This window comes from Cyprinodon tularosa, unplaced genomic scaffold (genome assembly GCF_016077235.1).
Source record: "Cyprinodon tularosa strain WSP-4 unplaced genomic scaffold, ASM1607723v1 ctg7, whole genome shotgun sequence".
Taxonomy (NCBI): Eukaryota; Metazoa; Chordata; class Actinopteri; order Cyprinodontiformes; family Cyprinodontidae; genus Cyprinodon; species Cyprinodon tularosa.
This window is the reverse complement of record NW_024039451.1, coordinates 267,305-283,653: the sequence shown is the minus strand read 5'-3', so window position 1 is coordinate 283,653 and position 16,349 is coordinate 267,305. Positions and strand designations below refer to the sequence as shown.

At 38.4% G+C, this 16,349-nt stretch overlaps 1 protein-coding gene across 2 annotated transcripts in view; it reads right to left on the bottom strand.

Annotated features, from left to right (window-relative positions):
* si:ch211-196i2.1 (collagen alpha-1(I) chain) overlaps positions 1-16,349 on the bottom strand; it is a 170,673-nt gene that overhangs the window by 58,420 nt on the left and 95,904 nt on the right. For both annotated transcript variants that reach the window (XM_038268314.1, XM_038268315.1), the window contains 15 exons: positions 15,517-15,624; positions 15,347-15,400; positions 13,149-13,202; positions 12,801-12,845; positions 9,684-9,737; positions 9,358-9,402; positions 9,213-9,266; positions 8,045-8,089; positions 7,879-7,932; positions 7,753-7,797; positions 3,947-4,000; positions 3,585-3,629; positions 3,445-3,498; positions 2,871-2,978; positions 2,270-2,323 (listed from right to left, as the gene is read on the bottom strand). In XM_038268314.1, coding sequence (XP_038124242.1) covers positions 2,270-2,323; positions 2,871-2,978; positions 3,445-3,498; positions 3,585-3,629; positions 3,947-4,000; positions 7,753-7,797; positions 7,879-7,932; positions 8,045-8,089; positions 9,213-9,266; positions 9,358-9,402; positions 9,684-9,737; positions 12,801-12,845; positions 13,149-13,202; positions 15,347-15,400; positions 15,517-15,624 — 873 coding nt within the window. The remainder of the gene's footprint in view (positions 1-2,269; positions 2,324-2,870; positions 2,979-3,444; positions 3,499-3,584; positions 3,630-3,946; positions 4,001-7,752; positions 7,798-7,878; positions 7,933-8,044; positions 8,090-9,212; positions 9,267-9,357; positions 9,403-9,683; positions 9,738-12,800; positions 12,846-13,148; positions 13,203-15,346; positions 15,401-15,516; positions 15,625-16,349) is intronic.

The window sequence follows — 16,349 nt, the reverse complement described above, 5'->3', positions numbered from 1 at the left end:
CTGGATGAGCTTAACCTCCTGTCTCTCGTGAAAGCTCTGGATGAGCTTAACCTCCTGTCTCTCGTGAAAGCTCTGGATGAGCTTAACCTCCTGCCTCTTCGTGAAAGCTCTGGATGAGCTTAACCTCCTGTCTCTCGTGAAAGCTCTGGATGAGCTTAACCTCCTGTCTCTCGTGAAAGCTCTGGATGAGCTTAACCTCCTGCCTCTTCGTGAAAGCTCTGGATGAGCTTAACCTCCTGTCTCTCGTGAAAGCTCTGGATGAGCTTAACCTCCTGTCTCCTCGTGAAAGTTCTGGATGAGCTTAACCTCCTGTCTCTCGTGAAAGCTCTGGATGAGCTTAACCTCCTGCCTCTTCGTGAAAGCTCTGCATGAGCTTAACCTCCTGTCCCTTCGTGAAGCTCTGGAAGAACTGTCTCTCTGGCAACCTGTCTCTGGCCTGCAGCTCTGGGAGAGTTGCATCACAGGAAGCCAGTCCCAAGCCTGAAGCTCTAGGAAAGCTAACCTGCTAATCTGCCCTGGTGAGCCAACCCAAGATTCCTACATGGTAGAAACCTGAAGAGTTCTGTGGAGTTTCCCTAGAGGTTCCCATGTGGATTATCCCCTGTTGTTTCCCTGCAGTGAGCTGGAAGCTCAGCTACCAGCCATCTCCCCTTCCCTGCTCAGATCCCAGTGAACCAGCCCCCTGCCAGAACTGTTATTCTCGTGCTTGTGCCTTAAATAAACTCTTTGGACTCTTTGGACTTAAATAAACTCTTTGGACTTTTTACCAGTGCCTCTGTGTGTGTTGGGCTTTACTCTAAGAGAACCCATCATGACAATTTCCCATTATGGATTCATTCAAACACGGCACCAGGACATTTTAGATAAAAATTCTTTGTAAATCAGTGGGCATAAGGGATTTTTGCAGGATAATAATTAAACACATGATTAATTAGCAGTGATGGTTTATCACACATACAGTATAATCAGATACTTTTCTTGGCCATCTCTAAGCCAGGGATTCCAGAAGAGTGATGCACAAATCCCTGGCGGTGCGCGAGATAAATGAATATTATGGCATGACAAAAAAAAAAAAAAACACAAAAAAAAAAACTGAAATGTTAGAACTGTAAATATATAGTCTTATGTTTATATTACTGTTTTTATTTATGTATTTTTTTTTTTTTTTTACTGTTTTCAAGGCTGCATTAAAAAAAAAAAATGAAAGTGCCTGGAGAGTTTTTCTTAACAAAATTTTTTTGTTTACATTCATGTGCATAAAATAAAAAAATAAATCTGTCTAAGTCTAAGCTTATAATTACACTTTTTCTTCACACAATAAAACATGTCCTTTGTAAAAATGTAAAAAAAAAAAAAAAAAACTACAATTAAAAAGAAAATATTCAGAGAAAAAAAGAGATTTGGAAGAATTGATCGCCTTGAGATTCAATATAAAAGATATTCTTGTACGCATGGTATTGTTTATGGACACCTCTATTTCCACAGCGCTGTCCATGGTGCTGACTCTGACCCAGCTACACTGATGCTCACATCATGCACACACTGCTACTGCTGGAAAAATTGGAGGTAGATGGGTTTTCTTGACTTTGCTCACTCACAGAGCTGTAATGGTTTTCCCTGGATAATGTCACTCACATAGGTGCTGTTTATTTTAAATTTCCATTTTTAGCCTGTAATCAGACAGGAACAGGTAAACCGTTGGCAATGGAGGAGTGCAGTGGTGGATGGTGAGGGGAGTTAAGCATGTGTTGCCATGGGTATATCTAGGTAGGTACTCAACGGCTTTGCCAAAGAAATATAATCGAAGATACCCCTTTCTTTACTACTTGTAAAAAAGAGAAAAGCTCTGACTGAATGAAGAGTCAGCACACCTGCCCTGCTTTCAGGGGAATAGAATGTGGTGCAGGTTACAGACATAATCTTGGAGAGCGCTGATTTTACAGCAGGGGAACAAATAATTTGTGCACTTCTAGCACTGAATAAATCAGCACATAGAGTAGCAAACAATGTATTATTTTAGGTAACATTTTACTGCAGGGGTGCCAATAAATTTAGAAAAAAATAACAAAAAAGTGTAAAAAAGAGAATAAAAGGAGGAAAAAAGATAAAATAGCAAATGTAAAAAAAGAGGATGAACAAAAAAGAAAATTAAGGTCCGATTAAAATAATAAAAAAAAAAAACAGAAAAAGGGGGAAAAACGAGAGAGAGAAAAACAACAACAAGAGGGTGATGCCTGGTTTGTTTCTAGATACACAAATCATTACTGACCTTTATTCCTGGTCTGCCCTGTTTCCCCTGAAGGCCTGCTTCACCATCTACCCCCTGAATGAGAAAATATCAACTCAGTCAACTTCTCCTGGTTTTCTTCTTCCCTGTCAATCCTTTTTTAAACAAAATATGATTGAGCTCTTTACAATATTCTGGACCATAGACCAAAAGAAGCAAAGAAGGCAAAGAAAGGATTCACAAATAATCAGTTCCATAAATGAGCAACAATATTACCATTGGATTTAGACACTCATTCATGTGCAGTGAAAGCAGAAAGCAATCATAGCCCTAATAACTTTACACTGTTCACATTATAATATAAGTTCTACTTTGCACTATATACTATTTGGTCAAATGCCTGTATTTGACATTAAGAAGGTTGGCTAAGATCAGGTCCATCCTGTCTTACAAAATTGCAGCACTGATGCGTCTCACGTGTTGTTTGCAGGTTTATAAATTCAAACAAATCTACATTCTAACACATCCATATATCAATCAAAAAACAAATTGAAATGCTATGTTTTAGGGCTGGGAGATATAGAGCCAAAAGTTTATCATTATATTTCATGGTACAAGGAAACAACAGTCCTTCATATTTTACCTCAGTACCTCTGGGGCCAGGTGGACCACTGACCCCTGGGAAGCCTGGTAAACCAATAGGGCCTCTTTCGCCTTGAGGGCCCCTAATGCCTGCAGCCCCTTGAACTCCCTGAAAGACAAAAAATAAATAAAAGTGCAACTATCTGGCGTGATATGAAAACAAAAATAAGATCCTAAATCAGGTGGTTATGTCCACCTTTAGAAGGCATAGCAGAGACTTAGGCTTTGAGTGCTATTCGTCATAACTAAACAACAGAATCTAACAACAAATATATATTATTCTAATTGATAAATCAAAGCTAAAACAATCAAGAAAATCAAAGAATACAGATTAATAACTTAAAAATGTAACAAAAAGTAAATGCACCAATAAGCACATAATAAAAATGAAAAGAATAACTATATCACATACAAAGAACAATCAATGCAAAAATAAATGTTATTAAAGAAAGAAGAAGAATTATACATTAATGAAAGAATAAATCTTTATAATGGGGCAAAATTCAACCATGAACAAAAATATCTTCAAATATTCTCTGAAACCAGTTAATAAAACAAAAGTTCCTGGTTCCTACTTTGTCGCCTTTAGCTCCCAAATCCCCCTTGTCCCCATCAGGTCCACGGTTACCCTGCCAGCAGAAACACATCTGGATATTTAATCTCATTCAATCTGATTCTGAAACCAATAAATCAGCTGATCTAAATTATGACCAACCGTGACTCCAGGGAAACCCAGATGACCCGGTCTCCCTGGCAAACCCTGTGAACATTGGGACACAAGTCTTAATATGTAAAAAAAAAATTGCAATATAATTCAAATTTAACACATAACTAGTGAAATAATATTGTGAAATAATAACAAGTCTTCTACATGAAAATAAAGGACATGAACAACCCATATAGGTGAGTATCAAGCATAAAGTTATGACGCTTTGACAGTTTTTGACCAGCAGATGGCAGTGCAGGGTAGCAGGAGCTTCCCAAACATTATTTTTTAACTTCAGAGAACATTGTAGGCATAATATTATTGTATATAAGTAAAACTGTTACAGAACCAGTGACAAATACTAAACTCACCATGGGGCCCTCAAATCCAGGATCCCCCCGAGGGCCCACTGGCCCCACAGGCCCCTATTGATTAGCAAAGGACAATAAGAAAAAAAAATAAATAAAAAATTACATAAAAAGAAACTCAGGGTCATGCATTCAGATGTTAAAACCCAGAAACTGCAAAACTAGTAAGACTTTTAACTTGAGCGGATATTCTTCTATTATATATTAATTAACTTTGAAGTGGAAGGAATATATTTGTTTTTATAAATTAATTTTAAAATGTTTGAAAAACTTATGTTCAAGGTAATTAACCCTCAAAGAAAAAAAAAAATCTCACTCACTGCATTGAGAGCCCCTTGTGAATCTGGACTTTGACTAGACGATATTAAAACATGTCTGATCAAACTTTAATCTAAATCATTTCATCATAGCTCAGGCTGTACGTTGAGTGTTAGCTGTCTTGCTCTAAGGTGATCCATCAACTGGGTCTAAAATATCCTCCAGCCTCTGACAGGTTTTATTTCTTTCCAGTACTGTCTTGTATTTAGCTGCATCCATCTTTCCATTGACTCTGACCACCAGCTTCACTGTGCTTGTTGACATTCTAGAGAAGAAATAACCTTTATTATCCCACAGTGGAGACAGCAGGAAAGTAAAAAAAATATGAATTAGAGGCTAGTTATTAAAAATACCATATTTTAAATATTGAAAAATGTAAATGAGTTTGGTTTTGTATATGCATAAAAAACATCAGTAATTTTAAATTTATGAAAACAAATGTATTAAAACAGCAGATACTTTGTATTAAACAGCACTAGTTATAAAGTCTAACAGCTTTTTGGAAGGAGAATCTGTGATTATGCACAGTTTTGCACCAATGATTTAGAAGTTTTTCTTTAAAGGAGCTCTCCAGTTCTGAAACAGCTAAATACCCAGGAAACATCCAGGAAACAGTGTGTCTTCTATTCCATGTCTGCTTTTTATGCAGTACTTTTTAAATGTATTTTCTTATGATATTTTGTAAAGTTTACAGATGATAATACTGCTATTAGTCTGATGAAGGATGGTAATGAGTCTGTTTACAGACAGGAGGTGGATCGTCTGGTTCTTTTGCCTTACAATACAACACTTTAAAGGAGAATTCCGGTTTTTAACACTTTTAGCCCATTTTCTGTAGTGTCCAGGATGAAATCGAATGATCGACACCAAAATTTTGACAATTGGTCCTGTCTCTGCTTTTTGGCTCATGCAGAATCCCCCCCTGGCTGCTTCAGAATGGCTTCCATTGTGCATGTCCGATAATGTCCTTAAAACAACCTTAAACGTTCTTTTTTTTAAATATGCTACTCACCGGGTCGTCAGCGCTGTTCAATGACGTTCCAAAAAAAGTTTCGTAAAGAAAAAACGTTCCTGTAGTGTTTTATTTAGCATTTTGTAAATCCCATTGAGTTCTGTTGGAATAGTCAATATCCCTCCTCCACCGGAAACGGAAATGGGGCTTGTTTACACAGTTGTAGTCTTTTCGCTTCACTCTGTGTACTCCGACGTCGAGGTGCTAACGTCTCTGTTAAACACTTTAAAAAACTCTGAAAATGGAATACGAAAGGTGGATTCTTGAGGAGGACATATTGGACTTTGAGTTTGACGGTAGAGGATACCGTCGCCAACTAGTGGTCTGGAGTGTGCAACGCTTCAGATTTGAACGGGAAGCGGAAGTTTATAAGTGGTTGTGATGTATCGGAAAAAATAGTTCTGGGATTTACAAAATGCTAAATAAAACAAGACAGGAACCGTTTTTCTTTACGAAACTTTTTTTGGAACGTCATTGAACAGCGCTGACGACCCGGTGAGTAGCATATTTTAAAAAAAGAACGTTTAAGGTTGTTTTAAGGACATTATCGGATATGCACTATGCAAGCCATTCTGAAGCAGCCAGCGGGGGATTCTAAATGAGCCAAATAGCAGAGACAGGACCAATTGTCAAAATTTTGGTGTCGATCATTCGATTTCATCCTGGACACTACAGAAAACGGGCTAAAAGTGTTAAAAACCGGAATTTTCCTTTAATTGAAACTGCTTTATAAATGATTATTTTCTGCCTTCTATGTTCTTTGATGCAGCATGAACTGCAGGTATATTTCATTCAATTATTATGGGCCTACCTTGTTTTGCAATGCACTGGGCTAAGCGGCTATTGAGAGTAGTTGAAGAAGATAAATCTAACTGTTCTGCTCTCTTTTTCCATCAAGCTCAGGTCCTCTACCAGAGGCCTGGGAGCTTGAGGTTTCTGTGCAGTATCTTTGTAGTTCCATCAATCTCCATAAAGGGGAGATCGGTGGATTAAAAAACTAACACTTTTACACTCAACAGATTCTCCCAGCTGGTTTCTGGCGATCTGATCCACTGTCTGCATGCCAGCTTGCCATAGTATTCGGATTTTCATGTCTTGCTAGGTCTGCCATTGTGTCTTACTATTCCTGACTCGTTTCATGGATTGAACAGAGATCTGTGACATGTTTAAAGTCTAGAACATAACACTGCTTAAAAATGTTCCCTGACTTTCTCCCAGACATGTTTACTGTGTTTCTTGAGATTAAATTACACATAGATGTTCCATATTCTTCTGAAAGCTAAAAACTGCATATAATTTCATTAAGGTGTGTAACAGTAAAAGGGGTGAAATACAAACACGTGCACCACTTTTCAGATTTTTATGTCAATTTTTCTTATGCCTAAATTTTTCCATCCACATCAGCACTATGCTGTCTTTTTAAAAATAATGCATTGATGGGCTATGTTGTTACGATGAGAAAATGTGAAAAATTCTACTGGGAAAAACACATTGATCTTAAAGGAATAGTACACCCAAAACATGATTAGCCTTCATTTTCTACTCACCCCCATGCTGAACAACACCCTGGAGTACTTTTTTGATATCTCAAATGCATCTGGAGATCTGGGAGGCTTCTTGCTGTCTGCTGACATTCAAATAATGGAGGTCTATGGTGCCCGAGGCAGAAAGGTCCATAAAAGTCCACAAAAAACGTGTCAATATTCCTCCATACTGCTCGTCCAATGTATTCCAAGTGTCCTGAGTGGGTAGCGTCCAGAATTTACTCGAAATGAAGTCATTTATAATGTTTTTAGAGCATAAACAGTAGTGTATAGGATTTCCTGAAAGCGCGCACTTGCGCGTTCACGACGCTACGGAAGCCGGCAGACCAAACCAGATGAAAGTGCGCATTCAGCGTCTGCTCTGCCGATAATGCAAGCGTAGAAGAAGAAATGTGCTGTTTACCTGTGCAAAGAAAGAAACAACGAAAGAAAAATGTCTGAGGACTTCAGTGTTGAGGAAGAGCATGAGTTCTTTGCCGAGCTGAATGCGCACTTTCATCTGGTTTGGTCTGCCGCGGTTTCCGTAGCGTCGTGAACGCGCTTTTAGGAAATCCTATACACTACTGTTTATGCTCTAAAAACATTCTAAATGACTTCGTTTCGAGTAAATTCTGGATGCTACCCACTCAGGACACTTGGAATACATTGGACGAGCAGTATGGAGGAATATTGACACGTTTTTTGTGGACTTTTATGGACCTTTCTGCCTCGGGCGCCATAGACCTCCATTATTTGAATGTCAGCAGACAGCAAGAAGGCTCCCAGATCTCCAGATGCATTTGAGATATCAAAAAAGTACTCCAGAGTGTTGTTCAGCATGGGGGTGAGTAGAAAATTAAGGCTAATCATGTTTTGGGTGTACTATTCCTTTAAGAATATTACATCAATATAACACAAAGATGCATTGCTTATTTAAAATCAAAGGATAAACTTACGAGATCTCCTTTAGGACCAGCCGTACCAATCAGTCCTGGATAACCCTGTTATGATGCATATTCAGTAGCTTTAAACTCTGTTAGTAAGTTCATCAAGGCAACATCCCAAATAAAATCTATACTCACTTGTGGTCCTCTATGTCCCGGAGGTCCAATCTGTCCCTCTAAACCTGGAGGTCCCTGGTTGAAATAAAAAAAACTAAATACTTTTTTTATGTCTAACCCAGAATCCAGACACGTGTACAAGGCTAAATATCTGTAGCAAAATATAAAGACAAGCTAGGTTTTATACCCGAGGACCTTGGGGGCCAACACCGCCTGCTGGTCCAATTTCTCCCTAGAAAGAAACAAGCAACATTTTATGCACTAAAAAAGCAATCAGTCTAGTTAATGTGGACATTTAGGTCAAACTTCTACTTTTAACTTTAATGCCCATGAATTCAGTTTTTATTTCTGTGGCACATTCAAAACCTGTGGTGACTAAAGTGTTACGCAAGTTATGTCATATCTACACATGGTGAACAGAAACTGGATCAAAGATTCTGCAATTACACTAAGATTAGTGTTTCCTCTACGTTTTTATCACCTATCGATCAGGACCAACCAAAAATATGCTACACAGCCTAAATGCTTTATAGATATAGATCTCTACCCAACTTGTAACTATAACTATAATATACATATATTATAGTTATAACTGAAAGTAAAGACACTTAAATTTACAGAAATACTCTAAATAATTGTAGTATAAGACAGGTACAATAATTATACCCTTTATTTTCTTTAGTTTAATCTAATTGCTTTTCTCTAGGATTTGTCAATGAGGAAATGGAGCATGATTTTTCTACAGGAAGTCACATCTTTAGATCAACAACACAACCTGAGGGGAAGGTAAAATTTCTCAAACTCAATGACAAGAATATGGGACCCAAGATGCAGCCTTGGGGATCTCCACAACTAGAGGGTGACATTTAGGAAATGATTAAAACATACAATAATTTCCAGACACATAAAGTCATGAAAACTAGACCATTTAATTAGGCATTGAATTACTCTTTTATCGGCAAATGTGATCATCGTCGTAAAAACCCTCCACCCCTTCCAAAAAAGATTTATAATTCTCCTTATTTTAAGACAGATACCCATTTTTATAGCACATAATTTACGAATAACCGACAATTTGTGTGAAATGTTGTAGAAAAAGCCTGGTAGCATGTTCTAGGTCATCTTCTCAATAAACCTCAAAACTTCAGGATGACAGATGAGAGTCAAGAGGATATGTTTAAAATTGATAATTAACAAGTTAACATCTGGAAAGTATGCAATGAACATGTCCTTCCAAAATCCCTTCTCTATATGGTGTGAGAAAGCTAATAAAGTCATGCAGAAAATGACTACCAAGAGTTATTGCTGCTGAATGTGGAAATTATGTTAAACCTTTCATAATCGTTATCTCGTACCCTTGAGCCATTAACTCCTTGAGCACCAACTCTTCCCGTCAATCCTGGAGCACCCTGCGACAGAGAATTTAAGTTAGGAAGTTTTAACAGAAAAAAAAATGGCTTTAAGATGAAACAAAGGTTTGACAGTGAATTTATTTCTTACTGGTGGCCCTGGGGGGCCCGTGGGGCCATCCAGTCCGTTCTCACCCTGGTGAAAAACATGAAATATCAGTTAATTGACTTTCTATATATTTTACAAGATCAGTTCTTGCATTTGAAAGAAACAAATGGAATAACAATGAAATTGGATTTTCCCCCTTTTAGCCGTTTCTGTTTATGAATGTTTTGTAAATGTTTTATGTTTTATAAATGTCCATCTAAGCTAACCTACATTTTTTTACTTGGCAAATTACCAAAAATCCTCAATAGTGTAGAAGCTTCCCTGACTCATCTGTCATTAAATTAGGTCAAATGTATTGGATTACTTACATCAGGCCCAGCTGGCCCTTCTGGTCCCTCTGCACCTCTGACACCTGGATGTCCCTATAGAGAACATTAAACATGTTAATATCCATCCGTCCGTCCGTCCGTCCGTCCGTCCGTCCATCCATCCATCCATCCACCCACCCACCCACCCACCCACACTGGAAAAAATCAATATCTAGATTAGTAATTTTTTTCTTAAAATAAGTGAATTTTTCTTGGATTGAGGAGGTAAAAGAGACATTCTGCCAATGGAACAAGACAAATTACACTTAAAATAAGAATAAAACAATTGCATTGTCTTATTTCAGGTGCATATTATCTAATTATCTTATTTTAAGAGTAAAAATACCCATTCCATTGGCAAACTTTCTCATTAACCTACTCAAATTAAGGATAAATACACTTAATTTAGGAAATTTTTACTTATTTCTAGATCGTTTTTCCAGTGCATCCATCCATCACAATTTGACTCCAAATATCCATGTATTTAAAAAAGGATGCCAAACATAAAGGACAAACTGTTATGTAAAAAAAAAAAATAATAATTGGGCCTTTAAGGCTCTTTTTCTTCACATGAATCTACATAATATCCAAAAAATAAAAGTGCTTAAGCGACAAAAACAGTAGTGTTAACACCTTACCCATTTTGTGCAACCAGAGTAACAGATTTACCTGTTATGTCTTTGTACAGACGGACAATAGTGACACAAAGTGATGTGACAGACATGTTTCTAGCTACTGTATGTCACAGGCAGGGATTTGATGATTCTAGTGACACAGGAGCGACATGACACCTGTGATGGATGCAAAGTTGCTGGAGTTGCTCGTCTGGGTGTGGGCCTCCCCATGTCTGCCCCCCTTGGGTCTCAGTGATCTGGGGTGCCTCTGGATACTGGGGCACGGGTCGCCTCTTTTTCTATCCTGCACTCCTTGGGCTAGTCTGGGGACGCCCACACCTGCTATTAAAGGGATAGTTCGGTATTTTTGACATGAATCTGTATGGCATCCCCATCACCAGCGGCATGCAATCACACTGACTTACCCCTGGCAGCGTCCTGTGAGCAGAGTTATCGTCCAGTTTTGGTCAAGCCGAAAGTAGTCCTGCAGGTTTTTAGGTACAGCGAAATAAAACTTTTCTCTTCCCAAAACATTATGTGTTCAAAAGAGTGATATTTTCGCATCCCAAAAACATTGTAGTTGAAAAAGTCACACGTCGTTATCAATTGGTCCTATTTTCTCTCTGTTCGTATCAGTGCGCGCCGTCATTCAGACAGCGAGCCCAACAACAGCCATGTCTCCCTCCGCCGCGGAGGGAGACATGGCTGTACCTAAAAACCTGCAGGACTACTTTCGGCTTGACCAAAACTGGACGATAACTCTGCTCACAGGACGCTGCCAGGGGTAAGTCAGTGTGATTGCATGCCGCTGGTGATGGGGATGCCATACAGATTCATGTCAAAAATACCGAACTATCCCTTTAAGCATACTTTCCTTAAGAAGAAGTTTTGTGAATACCACTCTGATTAATATTGTGTAATCACCATAGGATCTGACTGTGACCCACATGGAAAGGATACACGCTACTCTTGAAATGTTTTCTTTATAAATTTACATTGGTTTTCTGTTGTCTTCTTTTTGCTGCAATGTTCTCTGTTTTCTGTTCCTCTCGTCTCATACAGGTATGGAAGCAGACTTCTGGGAGTTACTGTATATCTTCTGTGTTTTTGCTGTTTTGATTTATTTTCTATCTTTTCATGCACTCTTTCCTGTTTCTATCTCCGTTCCTCTTTCCCCTTAGTTTTTCTTACCTTCCTTTCTGTGTCCTTGTATACGATTTTACTACCCAAATAATGTTCAATATAGTTTATTATACAAATGACAAGAAGAACCATATGGCAACAGTCATACTGGTCTAATTGTGAAAATCAAGCTGTTGGGCTATCAGTTAGCTCTGGGAATTTATGTCCCAGAGCTATATTGGCTAAACAGGAAATGTGTAAAAAATACACACATGATAATTGGCTTCTCAACAACCAGTCAGGCACTAGATGTGGCTGTGATGAAGGCGCTAGATTGAAAATACAATGTTGACAAAAGATGAAATAGATAAGACTCTTAGGGGTTAGTAGGTGTTTTTTTTTAAAGAAACTGTTTTTAATTTAGCCCCTATAAGAACTGTTAAATAGTTCATCATTTGTCATCCTCCTTTAGCTCCAGTTCAAACCCTGGCCCCCTGCTCTGATGCTCTCTGTCTGTCTTCATCGTCTCTAAATATGATGAACCCAGGGAAGTTTCACCTGAGGCTTCATTTGGCTTTACGAAGTAAATAAAGCACACTGCAAAAAATGGAAATCTAAGCAAGTATTTTTTTCTTAAATAAGTGCATTTTTTCTCCAATTGAGGACGAAAGTAAGACACTTTGCCAATGGAACAAGACAATTTACATTTAAAATTGTCTTATTTCGAGTTCATATTATCTAATTATCTTATTTTAGGTGTAGAGATACAAATTTCATTGGCAAATCATTGTATTTACCTACTCAAATTAAGGGTAAATACACTTGATTTAAGTATTTTTTTTTACTTATTTCTAGATCATTTTTACAGTGCACAGCAAGTAGCTCCGTAAATCCAGTTCCACCATGTTATATTGGAACCAGCAAGCGGTAGATTCAGTGATGAGATGGGGGCAGCTGAAAGTAAGGTGTGAATGCACCAGAGTTATTGCCTGGTAATGTATCATTTATTAAGTGCTCTGCCATCAGATACTGCATGTTTATGAACATATTTAATGTCTTTGCTGGATTTCTGAAGCTGTTAAACTGTTAGATAATATGCATTTTTTAAAACCTCATTCTCTTTATTCTGTCCTACATTTAATACCGTTCCCTTATGCAAATTGTTTAGTCAATGTCATGTTCAGTGATCTGTCAAAGGCCACCCTCAAATCTTTGAAAAGAGGGTGGAAAGCATCAATCAACTTTACAGTTTTGCTCATTGGAAGGAAACTTAGAATATAGAGCTGGTTTTAATCTTTTGTCCTTCATAAAAGAATATGTTTCTTGTCTGCTGTGATTAAATTTAAAGATTGATCTTTATTTTACAATAGAAGACACTTACTGGTGGTCCAATGGGACCCGGTGGACCTGGCAAACCAACTGCACCCTGTAAGAAAACAAGAAGAGAACACAATGAAAAAATATTACCTGAAAAAAAAATAGCATAGGACTTGACAACAACTTTAACTCTGTAAAAGAAAGAGCTGCCATCTCCTACTCAACTCTAAACATAAATGTGGCAAAAATGTCCTTACTGTCTAAAATCTTAAAATGTATGTAAGTACTTAGTGTGTCAGGTATTTATGGAAGGGCCCTTTACATTGACTTAAATGCCTGTCTGATATACCATAAACAGAAAATCTACCTGCTACTTTCAACATTGAGGAAATATTAAATCATTAATAAATACCTTCTCACCAGGTTCTCCAATTTCCCCCTCTGGGCCCCGATCACCAACCAGACCCTGGAAACATAAAAAGAAGAAGAAAAAGCTTTATACTAATATAACGGTTTATCTTTCACCTAAGATTGTTTTAAAATTAAATTATTCTCAATTTTTACAGCAACAATATTCTAACTTGGGGCTGGTCGATAATTCAATAACAATATATATCGATTGATTGGCGTGTGGCGCACTAGAAAAAAGGGGGAACAATAACATATTGATATAGAAGCACAGTTTTCCTTCCTTTTTAATGGACTATCATGTAGGTTGATGTTAGCCTCGTGAGACCATCCTGATCTCGCGAGCTTTCAAGGTTTCACTGGCAAATCAGTCTGGAGACTCTCCGTTACAGAAAATGTGGAGCCGTTCATCAAACGAACGTCCAATCAGCGTTGGCTTTGAGGCGGGTTGAGGTGTGACGCAACGAGAAGCGCGACAGTTCAGTCTAAAGAACATGGCGGCTTCAGCCGATGAAACTAGCGTTAGCGTGGCTATCGAACAAGTTTTATCGGAATTACAGAGTATTTCTTCACTGAAAGAAGAGCAAAACACTGCTCTGGAGGCTTTTCTCAGAGGAAAAGATGTTTTTGCTCTTCTCCCGACTGGTTTCGGCAAGAGTTTGATCTATCAATTGGCTCCTCTTCGTCGTCGCTCTGTTAGTACGTCATATGCTTCGTTGATCTGATTGTTTTATTTGGCCCATCTATCACCAACATAGGCCAATCAGCTAACCAGTATTTTCAGCCCTTCCCAAAATTACTTCAACGGAAGGTTTCCAGATGGATATGCGGAGCAAATCCATCTGGCGGAGTCAGGTTAGGTTGATGCTACAGTGACCAATTCTCACCAAACAATCCCAATCGAGGACCCAGACATACTGTCACAAAGCGCCACCCTCTCGAACCACAACACAGAGCACGTGACAATGTCGCATTAGGAGACGCAGAGGAAATTTTCCCAAAGAAGGGTTTTAGTAGCGCGCCTGTTTGGTGATATTTCGGTTATTACAAGTCAGACAGAAACAAAACCAGAGTGATTTGTAAAGTTTTCAGGGAACCAGTAAAAAAAGTCAGGTAACACAACCAACATGTTTTATCATCTAAGCCGCTTACACCCTATGAAGAACGAGCTGTGTCGGCCCCAGTGCTGTTCCACGTTGACGGAGGAAACACAGGCAAACCCAGCTAAACTGGGTTTGCTTCTATGTTATAAATACGACAAAGTGTTCAAGTAGGATAAGGACATCACTCATGCAGTAACATGCTTCATAGCGATGAATATGCAAACGTTGTCTGCAGTTGAAAAACCTGGCTTCAAACAACTGCTTGCGACTCTTCATCCGCGATACAAAGTTTTGGGCCACAAGTTTTCCTCTAAATCAGCGCTTCCTAATTTGTACAAGTGCAGGAAATCAGTGCAAAATGAGCTCTAATCTGTGTCTCACTACACAACAAAATCAGACCTCTGGTCAACTTGCACATCCCAGCAAAACCTCAGCCACTCAATGCAAAGACAGAATGGAACCTGAGAAGTAAGAGTCTAAAATCTTTTGATCAATATTTATTCATTTTCTTTTTATCGATTGCTGTTTTTGTATATCGTCCAGCCCTACTGTAACTAAACCGTGAGCCTGAGCTGTTTTTCATATTTTCAGCCTTTTTTTTATTGCCGAATTGAACATGTTTAGTTGGTGATGCTGAGGCATGGTTGGCATGAAAACAGCAGGTAAGGGTTTTTTAGATCAAATTTATACACCCATAGTAACCTTGTATCTGTAGTTTTAGAAAATTCCGCTTTGGAGATGTTCTAAACTACTTTTACCATGGATGGATGGATGGATGGATGGATGGATGGATGGTTTTTAGAAACCAGTCTTATCACTCTGCTCATTGGTTGTAATGGTTAGAACTTAAAATTTGTGATTTTCAAAAAACAAACAGCAAATTTTCCTAATCATGGATAATTTTTTCCACCACTGAATAAATTCTACTAAAGCTGACGAACCACAGCCAAGTGCTTGGCATCTGAACACCTGTGGTAACAAACAGCAAATTTTACTCTATAATCATTTTAAAATTTATCAAATTTTTTGAAAATCTTTGTTCTAAATGAAGGTAGGATTATTTTCTTTAGTAAGTTTATCATTAATGGGTTATTCTTACCTCATCACCTTTTTCTCCTTTGGACCCTCGTTCTCCTCTGTACCCCCACGGGCCCTGATATCAGTGAGACACAAGATGGAGATACCTCATTGATATATGGCACTAAAAGCATAGCTATTTGGGTATATTCCTTGGGATGTTTAATAGTTCAGGATAAAGGGTGTGCCCACATGTGATCCAGGAGGACCAGGTGTCCCAGGCTGACCATCTGTGCCATCTTCCCCATCTTTCCCTGGAGTCCCAGGCCGTCCTGGAGGCCCCCTAGGGCCTGGATCCCCCTGCAAGACAACATTATTTGAACATACAGTGAACCGAATATCCTGGGGGTTTCCAACAGAATTTCACCCCATTTATAAAAGATTCTTCTACATCCTTCATTCTCTCAATCATTCCTCAGTCTATAATACAAAAACTGTATTAGCGATTTGAATTAAAACTATTTTGTTATATTTTGTTGCTCTTTCTCCTTGGAAAATCAGAATCCCAGTGAGGACTAGAACCTCATGAGAGGAATGGTATCCCTCAAGGATGTGTGTTCAGGACCCTGCCCTTCAACCTGTGTGTTTACTACTGAAAACCGGACTACAGAACAAGCTCTATTTGGATCTTTGACTCTTAACTGCTACACTGTTGTGGTGAGGAAACAAAATTCTACAATATGCAAAAAAGTTACATTTTCTGAATAAAGAAACGTGTTCTGCTGGGGGTGATTGTGGCTCTTCGTCATTTAATTGACAAACTTGTCAAACACTTGCCACTAACATGGACACAGTTAGACTTTTTTTTTTTATTAACTAAACCAGTGCATGCATGTCTGACTACCTGTTATTTACACTTCTTAAAGGATTTATTTAAAAAATTCACAAGCTGATAACAATTGAACAGCTTTGCTCCACAGCAGGAGTCTTGAACATTTCCAGGCCAAGGACCCCCAAACTGATGGCGAGATGGAGCGGTGACCCCCTACTGTAATTATATATATTGTATGAAATTGTGTTATATA